At 46.4% G+C, this 18,934-nt stretch overlaps 1 protein-coding gene across 1 annotated transcript; it reads left to right on the top strand.

Moving 5' to 3' along the window:
* Positions 1-1,373: 1,373 nt before the first annotated feature.
* On the top strand, positions 1,374-16,254 carry LOC137562006 (zona pellucida sperm-binding protein 3-like). Its single transcript, XM_068273349.1, has 7 exons — positions 1,374-1,692; positions 7,376-7,488; positions 8,189-8,292; positions 8,362-8,539; positions 13,594-13,750; positions 14,373-14,464; positions 16,191-16,254. The coding sequence occupies exons 1-7, from the start codon at positions 1,537-1,539 to the stop codon at positions 16,234-16,236; spliced, it is 846 nt and encodes a 281-aa protein (XP_068129450.1). The 5' UTR covers positions 1,374-1,536; the 3' UTR covers positions 16,237-16,254.
* Positions 16,255-18,934: the final 2,680 nt, after the last annotated feature.

The raw sequence follows: 18,934 nt of genomic DNA, 5'->3' as shown, positions 1-18,934 counted from the left end.
GAGGAGTGGTCGGAAGAGTCGGCGGCCACATGATTGGTCGCCGAAAAGTGGGCGGAGCTGCCGCTGGCCCTTGAAGTGGAAGCCCGAACCTCTTCCGCTGGATAGCTCCGCCCATCTAGGACTGCCGCCGGCGGATTGGCTGGAAATTCAAATCCAGCCGCAGAACACGCCTCTTCAGACCCCGGATTGGTCGGCGCAGAGGATGCCACGGGGGGGCGGGATTCGGCCGGGATCAGCTTCACCGCCGCTGCCGAGGAGACCCCGCATGTTGCGCCGGGCTGGCGCTCACTGTTGGGGGGCTTCTTCCTCTTCGCCGCCGCTCCAACCGCCGATGCCTTCCCGCCGCCGATCCTGGATGAGCTGCCGCTGGAGTCATCCGGGGAGTAGGACCTGCGCTTCTTCCGGAGCCTCTTCGCCGGCAGGTTAGTAGATCTTCCCGCTTCTGCACCGACTCGCCGCTCCTCTTCTGCCAGCTGGAGACATCTCGCCAGCATCTCCAGTCCCCCGGGTTCTTCGGCTCTTGAAGCCAAAAGCCTTACAATGTCCATTGCGGCTGGGTAGCAACGTAATACAAGCTCAAGTACTACAAGCTCAAGCTCACCCAGACCGCTCTGGTACACTGGCTGAAATACAGGCGACGGACCCTCCTTTTATACACTGAAATTGCTCCCCATTGGATGCTGCAACAATGTATGCCCCCCAGCAACACCTGGCAGATTTACCTGCCAGTATTGCCGACCAATCAGACTCCTTGCCATAGTACCACCTTACTGCAGTATCCTTTCAGCCAATCAGGAGCTAGCTACCTCACAGAGGGAAAATTGAACTAGCTAGATAAATAATAACCCAGGTTACCACAGTCCCATGTAGGGCCTATTATTAGTCATATTGGCCCTTTTCATTCCCAGAAGTGAAGTGCAGCTGTATAGAGCAGTGCATGAGGATCATATTGCGCAGCAATCACAGTGCCCCTGTCCTAGCTCAGCATGCTGCCTGTAACGTTACTGAGCTGTGCCAAAAGTTTCCAATTTGTTCACTGTGCACAACTACGGAACAGACAGCCTATAATGAGCAGCACATTTCAGCCAGTATGTGTTCTCTACACATATCTGGCAGTGGCACCAATGTCCCCTCTCTCTCATCTACCTGTGGCTGTGCAAGGCTGGCTCCCCTCCAACTGAGCGACCCATCTCCGCTCTGCTTCCAGGACCCCGCTGCGAGGGGGTCGTGCTGCTCCTGGCCCCGCCCCCTTTGCGATCCGAATCACTCATTTTGATAATTCGGATGATTCGACTCACAAAATAGATTCGGATCAAAGATCCGAATCGTTCATGATCCAGACAACACTAGTTCTCACCTGCTCAGGGCTCTGCTAGAGCTTCTGCTAGGGACTTTGCTCGCCCAGTGGTTGGGTTTGGCTCCAGAAGAGGTGGTTCTCCCTCTGGGTGGGGGTCTAGCTTTGGTGGTCTCCCCAGACAAGCAGTGCAGCAAGTGTCCCAGTCTTCTCCCATCAGCCTCCAGTGTGGAGAGGATGTCATGGTGGTCAGTGTGAGCAGGAATTTCTATGGCAATGGGAAGCTGGTGAAGCCCTCTGATCTGACTCTGGGACCCCAATCCTGCCAGCCCACCTCCCAGACTGCTGATACTGTCGTCTTCCAGAACACCCTGCAGGACTGCAGCAACCCTGTCCAGGTAATGGTCAGCCGACTTATCTTTTATTCCTGTTGGGGAAGAGACTGAGCCCTGATAAGAGGGAGTGTTTAAAGAGGCCCTGTGGGGACATATAGTAAACTTTTCTAGATGCCCACTTTTAATGGTAATTTTCCTGGTTTTCCCCATCAGAAACCCTTCCTATATTTTATATATTGAATGTATCCCGGCACTCCCAGTGGTGCTTAGCCCAGGCTGACTAGCTATGTGGAATTTATTTTCTTCTGACAGCACCTGCCAGGAATAAAGATGTCACCACACATGTACTAAATGTCACAATTGGGAATGGTCCTGTTGATGCAGCTTGAAAAGGCCTAATCCAGCTTTACTGACTCAGGACTTGATTAGTTTTTCAAGCAGCATAAATTTGCATAAGGCTGCATTAACTTGCAATTATTTGCATTTCATTTACCATCAATAGAATGTAAATTGGGGTGAGGCAACAGGAAAATTATAATAAACTGTAGTTTTCCTTTCCTGGTGATGCTGCATGGCAGCATACAGATGGGCAGTTCTATACCCTTATGTATCCTGCAGTGGAGTCATGAGGTAAAGGCTTTTCAGTGGGCAAGACGGGCTGTGATCTGACACCTTGAAGCCCAAATTGTTCAATATGCCAGAATGAGGTGCAAAATACAGTGAAAGTACTCACAAAGGGAGGTTGCATGAGAGGCAATAACCACTAGATGCAGAAAACTCCATTCAGGTGTCCAGAGAAACCTGGATGTGGTTGCTCTCTTAGGGGGAACAAAACAGGCAGCAGATGTCAGAGCTACAATGGGCAAACAACCATTTATAAATGATGTATTAAATGTTTGAAATGTGGCCAGTCAAACGAGGAAATGGACCCCCCCCCACCCCCAATTCTGAACTGCTTACAATCTGCTTTGAAACAGGAAATTGGGCTCTCTTCGCAATTTTCCGCATACGGAAATGCACTTGCGGTAAATTCCTGACTGATATAAGACCATCTTGACATTCTCACAATTTTACGCATGATTTACCTGCATGCGGAAAGTGTGGTAAGTCGGTAATTCCCGCAAAAAAATCAAAATTCACAATCAATTTCTGACTTAACTACCGATTTTTATATCACCTACTAGTACTTGGTGAGATTTTGCTTCCCATTGACTTAATGTAGTCTGGAGCTGTGTGTGTCACTGCTTTCCATATGGTTACTATGTAATTACACATGTTTCCCAAATTTTTTTTTATGCATTGTTCCCGCATTCAGAAAATTTTAAGTAAATGTGGAAATTATCACTGGCGGTGATATAGCGGTCAATCTCTTTCCCATTATCTAGATCTATTCAGGTTTGCCTAATAAGTATAGTGTAAGGATGGTTCATGACATATTGTAAACTGAGTTGATGCAGGATTATGCTGTTTAAAAACGAGTCAAATTTCACATTAGTGACTTGTTCCGTCTTCTAGCTGCAAAAACGTATTTTCTGCATCTGGCTCCGGATAATATATTGGAACTGTGGCCTGAATTTGCATAAAACTACAGACTTGCTTAAACTCCCTAACCATCCATAGTGTCAGATACACTAAGTCCTGGCATTATAATCTGGGGTTACTGAGTTTAGTATAAGCAAAGCAGGGCTTTACTGGAATGCTAAATGGCAAAGCCTTAGGATACCTTGTCAAATAGTAATGGTGAAACATCATGACTCTTACAGCTGAGCCAATCAAATTCCAGTTAATTTGGACTGTCCAAGCTCACAGAAGCCAGAATTGTCTCATGGTTTGTCTACTTCCCAGGAATGAGCATGTTTACTATGCAAGAAGGCCTTGTTCACATTGGGGGCACTGCTGTATGCTTTTCACAGTGCGCTTTGCTAGATACAGCTTTTCTATTGATCCTAATGTACCCTGTTCACATGTATGCGCTGCGTTACTGTCCATGTATAATGAAATGTGGTGTGTGTGCGCTTTATATTTTTTTTTCCCTTTTTTTTTTTTTTTTTTTTTTTATAGGGAATGTCCAAATAAAAATCTACTTGCCTGGGGCTTCCTGCAGCTCTGATTAGCCACTAGCTCCCAGTCAAGTTCACGTTGTCTGGAGTGTACTGGGCAGTACACTTCGGACAACATGGACTTGATTGACAGCAGAGCAGGTGTCGTAGAGGACAACTTTGCCAGGCCGTCCTCTGCACCGACAGGGACCCCGGGCTGGCGGCTGAGAGCAGAGCTGCGGCATGGGACATTTTTTTGACAGGCATTCCCTTTAAGCAAGAAGCGTCTAAAGGGACATGTAAGTCTATAAATTTTACTCACCTGGGGGCTTCCACCAGCCCCTGCAGCTGTCCGGTGCCCATGCCGTCTTGCTCCGATGCTCCTGTCCCTGCTGGCAGCTGCTTCCATTTCAGCACCAACAGGCCTGGTAACTAAGTGATTCTTCACGTTCCTGGCCGCAATAGCGCGATCTATACTGCTATTGCTGCCAGGAATGCGAAGAATCACTTGTGTTCCCAGGCCTGTCACCGAAACGGAAGTAGCTGCCGCCGGCACCAGGAGGATCCAAGCGAGACTGCGTGGGCACGGACAGCTGCAGGGGGCTGGTAGAAGCTCCAGGTGAGTTACACTTTTTTGATAGACTTAAGTGACCCTTAAAGTGCATATAAAAAGCATGGGTCCACTTAAGTGCAACGCACTGAGATGTCATGAACTGCATCAATGCAAGCATTCTTCATGCGCTTAAATAGGTTTCTGAATGCACCTGATAATGAGGCCTAAACTTTGCATTTACTCAATCTGCAGTTTGCATCAGCAGAAATGGCATCTTGGGCATGGTTCTCAAAGCTTTCCCCTGTTTTTTTTTTTTTTTTTTTTTTTTTTTTACGCTCAAGATATAATATAATCAAAGTAAGAAAAGTAATATTGAAGTGAATCAGTAACAACTTAGGCCACATACAGACATCAGACTATAGTCTTTAGAAAATGAAAGATCACAGACCAATCTTACCCCTTTCCATGTTGTATGAGAGCCATACTCTACACAGTCTATTCTATGGAGCTGAACTCCACATCAGACAGAAATCATTGCAAGATGCTGCACACACAGATGCTGTACAGACACAAAAGATCAGTATCTGCAAAAGATCTGTTCCTGCCAAAAATCCATTCCTGCAAATTGCAATGATAGTCTATGAGATCTGCAGATCATCATACACACATGATTTAACTGACATTCATCTGCAGATCTGCAGATCTGAAAATCCATCCTGGTGGATCTGATCTGCAGATGAATGTCAGTTAAATCATGTGTGTATGATGATCTGCAGATCTCATAGACTATCATTGCAATTTGCAGGAATGGATTTTTTGCAGGAACAGATCTTTTGCAGATACTGATCTTTTGTGTCTGTACAGCATCTGTGTGTGCAGCATCTTGCAATGATTTCTGTCTGATGTGGAGTTCAGCTCCATAGAAAAGACTGTGTAGGTATGGCTCTCATACTACAGGAAGGGTGGTAAGATTGGTCTGTGATCTTTCATTTTCCAAAGACTATGGTCTGATGTCTGTATGTGGCCTCAGGGCCCGTTTCCACTATCGCGAATCCGCATGCGTTGCCCGCATGCGGATTCGCACAGTCAGTACAAGTGGATGGGACTGTTTCCACTTGTGCGTTTCCCTGCACGTTTTTCTGTGCAGAAAAAATATGCAGGCGAATCGCACGCAATGTATTTAATAGGGAAATCGCATGCGTTTTTCCCATGCGTTTTTTGCCGCGATTTCCCATGCGATTTCGCATAGGTACCCATGTTAATTCACACAGGCAGTGACATGGTTAAAATCGCATACAGCCTTACCTATGCGAAATCGCGGCAAAAACCGCATGCGGAATCGCACCCGCATGCGATTTGCCTGCGGTGATTCGCCGGCGATTTCGCAACGCTATAGTGGAAACGGGCCCTTAGAGTGATTGGTGTGTAAATGTGCTGAAAGGTTATCAATTAGGCGATAAGTCGTTTATGAGATTTTTTTTTTTTTTGTGAATGGAGCCCAATGTGTGGAGCTGATCAGCTTCTAGCTTACCTTGTGACCTTTTGGTTCTGTTGAATGGATATTTACATAATCTTGATTTATAGCTTCTCACTCCTAAAGGGGCCCATACACCAGTCGATTTCAGCGCTCAATCAGAAATAAAGTCTATCAGATCGATTTGATTTGGTCTTCCAGGATGGAAAATCTAGGTGGATCTCCTGCTGGCAGCAGATCGATGGCCCATAGTTGCATTGGATCTAATGGTACAATAATGCATTTAGGTAGGTTTCATTCTAAAATTTGTTCCTAGTGTGTGGCACACCAGATTCCTTTCAGATTTGACTTGACTGGCATCTATCTGATAGTCAAATCTGCTGCAAATCTAAGTGTATGGACACCTTAAAGGAATCATGGAAAAAAACAAAACAAATCGGCTTTCTCCAGCCCCTTGCAGCTGACTGTCCCACGCTGACCTCTCCGCTGCCATCCCAGGCTCCGTGCGGAGGCCGACCTCAAGGTCGTCCTTATTGCGTCAAGCGCTGCTGTCAATCACGGCCATGTTGTCCGCAGCTTACTGCACAGGCATGGTAGTTCTGTACAGTAAGCCACGGACAACGTGAGCTTGATTGTCAGCAGCGCTTGACGCAGGCACAGTAAGGGCGTCCTTGCGGTCGTCCTCTGCACTGAGCGGAGCAGCCAGTGTGGGACAGTCTGCTGCAAGGGGCTGGAGAGCCTCAGGAGAAAGCTTTTACACTAGGGGCTTGATTCACAACGCAGTGCTAACTGTTAGCACGCTTGTGAAAAGCACCTTATCGCACCTAAACTCAGCTTGGGCGTGAAATTCTGATCGCGTGCAAAGTGCCCATTCACCTCTATGCAACATTTCACAAGCTGTGCACATGCAAAACTTTGAGCACGGGACTTGGGCGCGATCAGGTTTACACAGCGGTGCTAACCCAGTTAGCACCCTAGTTTTTACACCTAAAATCTTTAAGTGTGCTAACTGGGTTAGTACCGCTTCGTGAATCAAGCCCTAGGTGAGCAGTGATGGAGGTAGTGCAACAAGGCTGATTCCCAAGAGATCTCATGATGAAGTCAATTGTAAATTGGCCCGCAGTGTATGGGCAGCTGAGATCTCTAATTAGATTTGATCAGATCTGTCAAATCTGTCCATACATCGCTACATATATGGGCACCTTAAGTTGGGCATGTCACTCAGGCACACTTCAAACTCCTCTTTCTCTGCATGAGATGTCTGTCTGTCATGGCTGAATGGAGTAATGGTTAAGGGCTCTGCCTCTGACACAGGAGACCAGGGTTCGAATCTTGGCTCAGCCTGTTCAGTAAGCCAGCACCTATTCAGTAGGAGACCTTAGGCAAGTATCCCTAACACTGCTACTGCCTATAGAGCGCATCCCAATGGCTGCAGCTCTGGCGCTTTGAGTCTGCCAGGAGAAAAGCGCGATATAAGTGTTCTGTTTGTTTGTTTTGATTACACATGTCCCAGTGACAACTCTTCCAGAGCTGATACTCAGAGCAGTGAAAGGTCTCCACAATGTAACTGTAGTAGTTGTACCTCCAGATGTGACTCTTGGGAAGGTGACAGAATTCTGCTTTTGGTAGAACAGTGGCTGTCATAATCTAAACGTGTGAGATTCTGGTTTGGCTCCACAGATGACTGCAGATCTCCTGATCTACTCCACCAGCCTGCTGTACAACCCTACTTCTGATGTCCCAATTATTAGGACCAACTCAGCTGTTGTCCCCATCACATGCTTCTACTTCCGGTAAGTCTGTGTTGAAGGTCCTTTTTATTATAAGGACAAATTGAAGTGAGAACATGGAGGCTGCCATAACATCATTTTAAACAATACCAGTTGCCCGGCAGCCCTGCTAGTCTATTTGGGCCTAACTTACAAAGGTTTCCAGGGTTGGAGCCCAGTGGTAACATCAGGTTTTTAGAGTACTTAAAGGACAACTGAAGCAAGGGGGATATGGAGGCTGCCATACTTAAACAAGTCCTCTGCCTTTAATACTTAGCCTTAGACCCTGAACAAGCATGCAGCAGATCAGGTGTTTTCTGACATTATGAAATCTGACCATATTAGCTGCATGCTTGTTTCAGGTGTTGCACTACTGCAGCCAAATGGATCAGGGTTGCCAGGAAACTGGGATTGTTTAAAAGAAAACACGGCAGCCTCCCTAATCTTACTTCAGATGTCCTTTAATACTGATTTGGTGGAAGATGACAGTAGACTTGATGTCAGTGTTTAGCACACATTGAAAAGTACCAAATCTGAAGATGGAGCACAAGGGCATGAAGTTCTGCCAACACTACAGCTACTAACTGCAAATGGCCAGGTCTGAAAACTGTGCCGGAGGGAGCTGCTTCTTAGCTTTAGGATCTTCAGGTTGGGTACTCTGACACTTAATGTTGGAAATACAAAATGTTTAAACCCGACGCTGAGAACTTTGTTTTTTGTGCAGACATGACAATGTGAGCAGCAACGCAATCAGGCCAACATGGTCTCCATTCAGCACCACCATCTCCACAGAAGAGAAGTTGTCCTTTAACTTGCAGCTAATGACTGGTAAGTGGAACTGGCTAAAGGGGAACACTGACAAGCTTGGCCTCTCCTAAACTTTGTGTTCCTCCACAGATAACTGGTCAGGCCCCAGAAATTCCATTGTCTACCAGCTGGGAGATGCTTTCAACATAGAGGCCTCAGTGCAAACTGAGAACCATATTGGTCTGATCCTGTTTGTTGACAGCTGTGTGGCCACCCAGTCTCCTGATCCCACCTCCAAGCCAAGCTATGACATTATCTCAGCAAATGGGTATGTTCTAGGCAAAACCTAAGGCCCGGTTCACATTAGCGGGCGCCGTCCGGAATCGCCGTGCCGGAGCCGGACCGCATGCGGGACGGACGGAACGGACGCACGGCATAGCAATGAAAGCCTATGCGTGCGTTCACATGGTTCCGTTTCGTCCGGACCGGATCCGGACTCCGGCATAAGACCCAACATGCGCTATTTTTTGGTCCGGCTCCTCCGGCAGCCGTATCCGGGGCGGAGCCGGACTGCACTATCCGGCCAATACAAAGCAATGAGAACCGGAGAGCGCACAACACACTGGCTAAAAATCCGGATGTTCTACCCCACTTCCTATGCGGATTGTTGCGGCGATTTTGGATGGGGACACATGGGCAAGCATTAGGAGTGGAGCAGCAGTGACTTTTAATGAGCTGGAGATGTTGGCAGCATGTCGGAGGTGGAGGTGAGTGCTAAACAGCGGAGGGCCTGATTCCACAGGTCCCCCTTCTGCTGACCTCCCAGACCCCAACATTTTATTTGGTTTGTACTAACTTTTGCCAAACTGATCCGGATCGCATCCTGATGAACACCTGATGCAACCTGACCGGATCCGGATCGGATCCGGATCAGAACCGTACAGTTCCGATCCGGATCCGGTCCGGATCCGGTCAGGTCATCCGGTCTGTTTGGCAGAGAACCGCAAGTGTGAACCGGGCCTTAGTTGGTCCCAAACTGTTTATAGATTGGACAAGTGTCCCAGCAAACCTGAACAGAGTCATCAAGTCTTAGATAAGGGGGGGAGGTGGTAACTACCTAAACCTGGGTCAGTGGGAGGGGAAAATAAACTTGTGAACTTTGTGGTTGTACATGCTAGCAGTGAGACTTAAAGAGGAACTGCAGTGACAATGTAGTAAAGTGCTTAACCTCCCTAGCGGTACTGACAGATATATCCGTCCATAAAAACATGCTGTGAACAGTATAAACGTGCATACACATCAATACACTCCTGCACTTTATACTAGACCCTTGCTTGACACATTTCGGCAAGTTACTGGGAAAAGTTTTAAATAAATGTTATCACTTTTTGCACAGAAATCCTGGGGAAATTGAACGCTAGGGAGGTTAAAGGAGTGATCCAAGCTCCAAAAAAATCCACTTACCTGGGGCTTCCTCCAGCCCATGGCAGCTGTCCTGTGTCCCCACCGCAGCTCCCGTCTTCTCCGCTGGTGCAGCCTCACCAGGCCAGGTTCCGGGTCGGCTTCTTCAGCGCTCCAGTGCAGGTCACATGGTTTCCCCGACATCATTAAGATGGTACTGCGCCTGTGCAGTACCGTTCTGAGGTCAGAAATCACGTGACCTGCACAGTAGGAACCCAACCTGGCGAGGCTGCGGCAAAGGCACAGGACAGCTGCCATGGGCTTGAGGAAGCCCCAGGTAAGTGGATTTTTTTTTTTTTTTTTTTTTTGAGCTTGGATGTCTTCATTTTTACTATAATTATGTATAAATGATTTAGTCTGCTCATTGAAAAATCTTCGCTCTCCCTGATTTAATTCAGACATTTATCATATGGTGACATTTTTACTGCTGGCAGGTGATGTCAATGGAAGGAGATGCTGCTTGCGGGTTTTTTATGGCTTTCCCATGGAAAATAAAAAAGCTGACTTGTGTGGTAAATGCTTAAAAGTCATCCAATTCAAAGATCTGAACATGCAGTGAGATATTTAGTTTTAGGGCTCTGGCACAAGAGACCTGGGCTCGGATCTTGGCTCTTCCTAGTAAGGGAGGAGACCTTGGGCAACACTCCTTAACACTGCTACTTCCAATAGAGCAAACTCTAGTGGCTGTAGCTCTGACAGAGACAAAAGGAGAAAAGTGCAATATAAATGTGGTGTTTAGATTGATGTAGAGCCCTCTAGTTGCATGCAGATCTAAAGGGAAGCTGGGAGTGGCTTTTATTATAAGCTGTCACAAGCAGCTCATGTGTTGGCTGGGTAGCTCACCTGAAGAATCAGCACAACTCTGGCCAGGGAGACCATCACTTAAAGAGACTCCCAGCTCTGCCTAAAATAAAAATTTCCACTTACCCGGGGCTTTCTGCAGCCCAGTGCTGGGTGGGACGTCCCACGCTGGCCTCCTGGCTCTTCTCCCCACGGCTGTCCGGCGGCTCCCCGGGCGACACTGGCCAAGTGTCGGGGCTTCTTCTTCCGCAAACCTCATCGACGTCGGCCGCCGTGATGACGCGTGGCGGCCGGGCGCGACGTCATTGAGGTTTGCGGAAGAAGCCCCGACACTCGGCCAGTGTCGCCCGGGGAGCTGCCGGACAGCTCTATATGGACAGCCGTGGGGAGAAGAGCCAGGAGGCCGGCGTGGGACGTCCCGACCAGCACTGGGCTGCAGAAAGCCCCGGGTAAGTGGAAATGTTTATTTTGGGCAGAGCTCAGAGTCCCTTTAAGTCTGGCTCTTTTCAATGAATCGATTCAATTCATTAAAAATATAATCATTTGATTCATTTCACTGGGGTGTGTGGCTAGCAGTAACTCCTTGCTAGTCACTCCCCTGCTAATTGGCCCAGACATCTATTATTCCTTCTCCTTCAGCTGTGTGGGCCCTTTTCCACTAGCTGCGTTTGTCCCAAAAACACGTGTTTGCTGATTCTTAAGTGCAGCCTGTTTAAAATCCTGGATGGCCTTTTCCACTGCCATGTTTGCATTTAACGCATGTCTGTACGATTATGATGCGTTTTGCGTTTCAATGTACAGTGTAGGAACACATGAAAAAATGATTCAATTTTTGTAGTGATTTAACCACTAGTATCTATTTTCAAAAAATCAAGACACTTGCTAATCAAACATAAATGCACATCAAAATTGGTTTTGCAGTGAAAAAGAACCCTGTGAAGCTGCAGTTCCTGGCTCATTCACTGAACTGATTCGGTTCAGTGCCACTCAGATCACTCAACTCACAGGAAAGAACCGGCTCAAATGAACCAACCACTCATGAACCGGACATCACTACACTGTACCGCCAGAACAGCTTGCTGTTAAGACTCCACAGTTGTTTAGACTATCTTTTACCAAATGTCTTAGGGCTCTTTCAGTGTGATGTTAAAGTCGCACATTTAAACAACACTTATAATAACTCAAAGCAATGAAAATCAATGGCCTGTTCAGTGCACAAATAGCGTTGGTGTCTAAAGCTGCACGTTAATTGAAAGTGCTGCATGCTGTGCGTTATACACATTTTTAGCTGCGTTAGACTGTTTGCACATGCTCAGTTAGACTTGCCAACACACTCTTCAATGCCTGTATTTTCTACTATACATGCTGTATGTAACAGGTACAAAAATGGAGGTTGCTTAGGGGGAATCCACCAGACACTAATCAACACAAATTGGTTCAATTTGAATTAATTAAACCAAATAGGTTAAATGAACCAGATATTTATACAATGAATAAATCAACAGTCAATGACACTCTTATTAGCTTTCTTCTTCTCTACTACAGCTGATCTAAACACACCTGTGGGTAAAAGGTTATTACACTTTATAAAACACTACATTCTTCTGCCTGTGAATTAAATTAAGAAGGTTAACATCCTTATCAAACATTACTATCTACATCCAGCATAGCCTTTTCTATTCTAGCACCCAGTAAGGTAAACTTTTACATTCTGCTTTTAAGCTATAACCAGTGGCGAAGGGCCCAGGGTCGCCTTGGCGACCAGGCCCGGCTCCTGAAGGGGGGGGCCATGTCCGTTTGGAGGGCCATGCGCGCTATTGGGAGGGGGCGCTGTAATGGAGGGGGGAGCTGCAACCGCAGGGAGGGCAGCCCGACCTCTCCCTCCCTTCCTCTCCCCGGGCCCCCCCTCAGATGCAGAGTGAGCGCACACAGAAGCGCTGTAGACAGAACTCTCCTCCCTGCGTTCCAATCGCCGATGATCTCCTCTCTGCATAGACGCTGATACACACTGCTTCCGGCTAAACAGGAAGCAGTGTATCCGCATCTATGCAGAGCGGGAAGAGATCAGCGGCGATTGGAACCAGGGACAAAGGTGAGTTCTGCCTACAGCACTTCCGTGCGTGCTCACTCTGCATCGGGGGGGGGGGGGGGGGGCCGGGGAGAGGTCAGGCTGCCCTCGCTGTGGCACCCCCCTCCATTATGTGGGGGCAACTACCTAATCTAACCTTATACTGGGGGGCACCTACCTCATCTAACCTATACTGGGGGCACTTGCTTATTTAACCTGTATTAGGGGCACCTAGCTAACCTATACAGGTGGCAACTATACTGGCTACCTATATTGGAGGCACCTACCTATCTAACCTATGCTGGGGGCAACTATTCTGGCTACCTATATTAGAGGCACCCACCTAGCTAACCTGTACTGGGGGCACCTATCTAACTTATACCGGCGGTGCCTGCCTATCTAACCTATACTGGGGGCAACTATACTGGCTTACCTATGCCTGGCTACCTATACTGGGGAGGACCTATAGCTGGCTATAGGGATTCAGATATGTGTGTGCGTTGGGTGTTGCCGGGGGGGGGGGGGGGGGTGGCCCACATCCAGATTCCACATCGGGGCCCAGAGGTTTGTAGCTACGCCACTGGCTATGACAGCCTTGCCACAGAACTGAGTATGCTGAGCAGCCCACTAGGTCATACCCTATCAGTTCTCTGTCCCTTGCAGCCAAGTTCACACTTGGGGCTTAGATTTATGTTGTCAGACACGGGTAAGATAATTCTTATGCTAGGTCTGTAAAACTGTGGCTCCAATGGGTATATTTAATCGTTGCAGGCCTGGTGCAGGTAGGGCTTGTTCCACAAATCAGCTGAATATAAATAAAAAAAAAAAAAATAGAAACCGATAACATATTCTCCCTGTTCTTCAAGTGCTATCAAACTAGAATGAATTCTCCAGAACAGTGGCTTCCAGTCAGCGATATCAAACCATGCTCCCCAAGTGTACGGGCGCGCTCACATCACTGCCCGACATACACTTGGGGAGCATGCTGGGACCCACTACGCGGCGGGAGGCGGGCTAAAGTCTGTGTACTCGCAGCAAAGCGTACTGCGCAGCCGCAGATCAAAGGCGGCGGCCATCTTAGAGGTGGAATCAATGCGACCCGTTCGGTGGGGTCAGGCCAAGCCCTGGGGGAACGGAAAGGCCTGCACTGATGGTGGAACGGAGCGGGAGACACGCAGGACGTCCTCCATGGATTCTGCTAATAAAAAGGTATAGTGTAATTTTCTTCTTTTTGGCCCTGAAGTCCTTTAAGTCAAAATTCATATGGTTTTAATATAAATGTTACTGGCCAGAAGAATACAAATATAAAAAGGAATTTTCAGTTCTCTTGTAGTAATCCTAAAAATCACCTCAGCAGTTAGAAATGACCCAGGCAGGTAGAATATGATTAATGAGGCAAACAGGCAAATCTTTAGTTTCTCAGAAAATAGGATTATTTGTATACAGCACGCTGCTAATAGCTGACTCTTGCTCAAATCTCTTGTCCGTTATCTGTCTTTCTCAATATACTTCATGCATCTATGACAGTCTGTCCTCTCATCAGATCCTGTCATGTATCTCTGCTTCATTCAATATTTCCTACTTTTCTTGTAATCTTTAATATAATACTGTCTTTATACTTCCTGGCTGTAATCTGCTTCCCTTTCTGCTCACTACTGGCCTTTTCTTCTCACACCATACTTTAAGACAAATACTTATATAGCGCTTTTCTCCTGGCGGACTCAAAGCGCCAGAGCTGCAGCCACTAGGACGCGCTCTATAGGCAGTGGCAGTGTTAAGGAGACTATCTAAGTTTTAAGATCAGACTTTCTAATGTTACAATCCCTCTTAGGTCTACATCACCTGTAATCTGACAGCTGCACCAGCAACTCAGGTCCCCGACTCCATGAACAAGGCCTGCTCCTTCAACAAAGCCACCAATAGGTAAGATGTGGATGGACGCAAGTCTAATAGAAAAGCTTGTCAGAACAGGGATTGCACAAACCTTTCTCTGGCACACACTCAGGGGCGTAGCAATAGGGGTTGCAGAGGTTGCGACCGCATCGGGGCCCTTGAGCCACAGGGGCCCAAAGGGCCCCCCCTCAACTGCAGTATTAGCTCTTTATTGGCCCTGTGCTGGTAATAATCACTTCTATAGATGCTTTGAATATTGGTAATCATAAACAAGCTGTTCCCCATCCCCTTCTTGCACCTCTGACACTGTAGTTGCCATTGGCAGGTTTTGGTGCACCGTATCAATTGTTATGTATAGAGTGCTTGGGGGGCCCCATTGTAAAACTTGCATCGGGGCCCACAGCTCCTTAGCTACGCCACTGCACACACTGGTGTAAATTCTTTGCAAGAGTTGGTAGTAAGGTATTTTTGTATACAAGGGCAGCAGTGCTGCTCTTATTCCAGCTAGACCATTTCCTACAGAGTTTTCTAAACTTCACCTGTAAGTACCTAATGTGACAGATGTTTATGTAGTGCCAAAGCTACTAGGCTGTTCTTGTGTTTTTTTTTTTCTTTGTTTTTTTTTCTTTCATTGATCAGCATTTTGTGATTTCTAGTTCAATTTAGCTTGCAGAATCACTCCGAAAATGCTACAGGCAACACAATTCTATTTCAGCAAATCGCTTAGATGAGAACACTTCCATTGTTCAACAAACATGAATGGGCAGCACAGTGGCATAGTGGTTGGCTTTCTCGCCTTGTATCACTGGGTCCCAAGTTCAAATCCCAGCCAGGTCAACATCTGCAAGGAGTTTGTATGTTCTCCCCGTTTCTGTCGGTTTCCTCCCACATTCCAAAAACATACAGATAAGTTAATTGGCTTCCCCTCTAAAAAAAAAAATTGTCCCTAGACTACAAAACATACACTACACAATACATACATAGACATATGACTATGGTACGGACTAGATTGTGAGCCCCTCTGAGGGACAGTTAGTGACGACTATATAAGCAGGAATTAAAACCTCAGTGCCCATCTTGAGGTAGAAATCTAGAGATGACCTCTTTGTAGTCTTGGGTGAACAGTTTAGCACTATAAAATGGTTAGAGGAACTTCAGCCTGAACATACTGTCATTAAGTTAGTTGTCATTAGTTACTGTCATTAGTTATGTGAATCAAAATAGAGTATAATCTCTTACCCACCCTGTCTTAAAAGAACAGGCAAGTGTTTCATGGGGCAGACATCTTTTTGGTTGAAAGGAGGTGATGAGGAGCATGAGACAGTTCCAACTGTCCTGTGTGCTCGCCCCTCCCAGCTGCATGTGCTGGGAACATCCATCATCATGCTTTACACAGCATCAGGAGAGTATGCCTGGGCAGATTTTTTTTTTTTGATGGGGTGGAGCTTTGCTTCTGTGCAGCTAAAAATGAGGCTTGGGTAAGATGAAATTCTGATGCTGTTAACCTCCCTGGTGTTCAAATTTCCCCAGGATTTCTGTGCAAAAGTGATCTAATTTGCATAACTTTTTCCTGTAACTTGCCAAAATGTGTCAAGCAAGGGTCTAGTATACAGTGCAGGAGAGTATTAACATGTATGGATGTCAATATTGTTCACAGCATGTCTTGTATCGATTGTGTATAACCGTCAATTGTGTTTTTTTTGTTTTGTTTTTTTTGTCTGGAGGTTCACACTAATCTTTCCTGTTCTTCCTACAGCTGGTCTCCAGTGGAAGGCTCTAATAACATCTGCCGGGCTCTGTAGCATGCCTGCCGGTCAGGCCAGAGGATGGGGCTCTGTGCAAGGAAGACAACGAGGATTTGGCAAGCGAGAAGCTGGTGAGTCTACTCCCTCCAGTAATGGTCTCCAACTAGAACCTGAATACAGCTGAGGGGCTACATCTCAATTCTTTCCCAGCAACTAGAGATGGTGGTAACAAGAGAAATCTCAAGGATGTAGGCCTCGGGTCTCACCTGGAATCAAAAACAATTATGCATGCGTAATTGAGTCTCACACCAAATGTTGATGGTATAGTTCTCTGCCCCAGAGAGCTTGGGGAGAGGTTTTAATTAAGCTTATGGCATAATGTAATTACATGTTAATATGATGTATAAAATGGGCTGTATTAAAGATATACATAGCACATATAAAAGAATTGCTGAACATGCTAGATTAATGTTTGTCCATTGGTTAGTGAAATCTGCTGGTATAAGTATTCTTCTAGTTGAGTAATGTCTGTTTGCTGTCTTCTCATAATCTTGTGATTGTCTCATTCCAACAAAATGCAAGCCAAGCATCCTGTCACTGTCTGTACAAACGGTTCCTTTCAGTCATAGAAACGTAAGCATAGATCTGATACACATTTGAAGGAAAATCAACATTTGATAAACATAAACCCATTTAATCAGATGGGTTTAGGTTAGAGTGGGTGTAGAGAAAAATTACATTGAAATATAGAACCTATGGGTCTCTTGACCACAATGTAGCCATTGTGGTCAAGAGACCCATAGGTTCTATATTTCAATGTAATTTTTCTCTACACCCACTCTAACTGGCCAGAGGGATAATTCTAGATTGGGACACCAGGAAGTGCATATGGCAAAATTCCTGCTGCAACATGCATGGGCAATTGGCCACCAGTGGAGGGATGGGAAAGGGCGTGTCATCAGTTGGATGACTCTGACAGCACCCCATGCTTTGTGCCCCCCCCCCCCCCCCCCAGAGCCATCAGATTGGGCCCTCGGGTTGTTTCCCCACTCTATTATATTTGGCTCGCTCTAGACCACCAGAGAAGCTATATTGAAGGGTAAGCCCTAGATCACCAGGGAAGCCATATGGGCAGGGGGACAGCACTAGATACCAGGGAACTGTAGGAGAGGGAAGGGAGCCACTAGACACCAGGGACCTGTATAGGGGAGGGAGGACCACTAAACACCAGGGAACTTTATAAGGGAGGAAGGTGGCCACTAGATACTGAGGTCAGACTGCAATTTGGTCCCACAGCTCAATTTCAGACCACTTTTTGTATTTGAGACTGACACCCCTGCTCCTAAAGGGAGGGAATCTCCAAAGTTGTTGCATAAATTTGCAGGCATTAAATCCACTCTGAATTCTCTAATGGCTAATTTATGACCTTGTTACAATTTCTCAATGGCTGGCCTGTAGGGTAACACTCTATATTTCTCAGTTCCTGCAGGTCTTCAGTCTGAAGTGGTCAGCCAGGCTGTTCTCGGTCCCCTCCTCATAGCTGGAGAAGAGTCTCACCTGTATCGTCGCAATCTGTCCTCCAGAATGTCTCCTCCTGAAGCCCAGCCTTTGGAGCTGTGGGTGTTAGTTGCCGTGGCGTCAGTCAGTTTTGTGGTTGTCATTGCTGGTGTTGCTGTCACTGTAAAGTATCATGAACAAGTTCTGTAATCAAAATAAAATAACCTTTTTGTAAACTGGGTTTTCTTATGATGACTTTCTAATTCAGAACTTTAGTCCTGACGGATACAAAGATTTGGTGCTACCCCACAAAGACTTTCCTTCCAAAGACAGTTAAGAGCTGTGGATGGTACAAAAATCATAACCCAACTTTTCTGCCTCTGCCACACCCCTAATCACACCATAACACACCCTCTACTCATGCATACCATAATTCTTAAGAAAAATTCAGCCCACACTGGTCTTTTAACAGTGGTCCATTATCCTCTAATCTCCATGTGTCGCTTCGTCCAGCTGTCCCTGTTTGCTACTGCGCATGTGCGCAGTATGGACAGGAGCAAGGCAGTTGCGTGTGCACTGGTGGCGGTGGTAGAAAAAAGACCTAGAGCCCGTCTTTAAACGGGCTTGGGTCTACTAGTCCTTCATATTAACATTTGAACAAAATATATTTAAGAGGGGATAAAATTGAATACATTTCAGTAGATATTTACACAGATCTTTACATTCTTGAAAGGGATATGGGGACTGGGTTCCCAAAAGACACTTGGTAGCTGTAACAAAGTTGCCTAAAACTAATATTCACATAAAGACTTGGGCCACAGGAGTCAAACTAAAGGCCTTAATCCCTCCTTGCTGTCCCTTCAGAGCTTCAAATGTGAATCGCTGTAAGCAGAAAACAAGTGCACAGCCTTCTGCCTGTTAAAGGGACTCTGAGCAGTGCAGAAACTATGGAAAGATGCATATCATTTTGAAGCTTTCTCCTCTTTTCAATGATATATAAACCGCCACCCTACACCTTTTAGTTTTCGCTATCGAAATCCCGACTGCAGCAATTTCAATCGCAAAAATATCAAACTAAAAGGCGTAGGGCAGCAGTTTATATACCATGAGAAAGGGCTTCAAAATGATATGCATCTTTCCATAGTTTCTGCACTGTTTGAGAGTCCGACTTTTCCCCAGTGTCGGCAGCTCCATTCAGCACAATGCAATGAAATATAAGGAACCCAGGGGGATATAATTACAAACATCATGCTGGTAG

Source organism: Hyperolius riggenbachi, chromosome 3 (assembly GCF_040937935.1).
Source record: "Hyperolius riggenbachi isolate aHypRig1 chromosome 3, aHypRig1.pri, whole genome shotgun sequence".
Lineage (NCBI taxonomy): Eukaryota > Metazoa > Chordata > Amphibia > Anura > Hyperoliidae > Hyperolius > Hyperolius riggenbachi.
The sequence above is the reverse complement of the archived record's forward strand: the minus strand, read 5'-3'. Positions and strand labels throughout refer to the sequence as shown.

Coding starts and splice junctions, on each gene's coding strand:
- LOC137562006 (XM_068273349.1), top strand. CDS start 1,537: ATGGTGGTCAGTGTGAGCAGGAATTTCTATGGCAATGGGAAGCTGGTG. Junction 13,751..14,372: donor TGGATTCTGCTAATAAAAAG/GTATAGTGTAAT, acceptor AATCCCTCTTAG/GTCTACATCACCTGTAATCT. Junction 14,465..16,190: donor TTCAACAAAGCCACCAATAG/GTAAGATGTGGA, acceptor TTCTTCCTACAG/CTGGTCTCCAGTGGAAGGCT.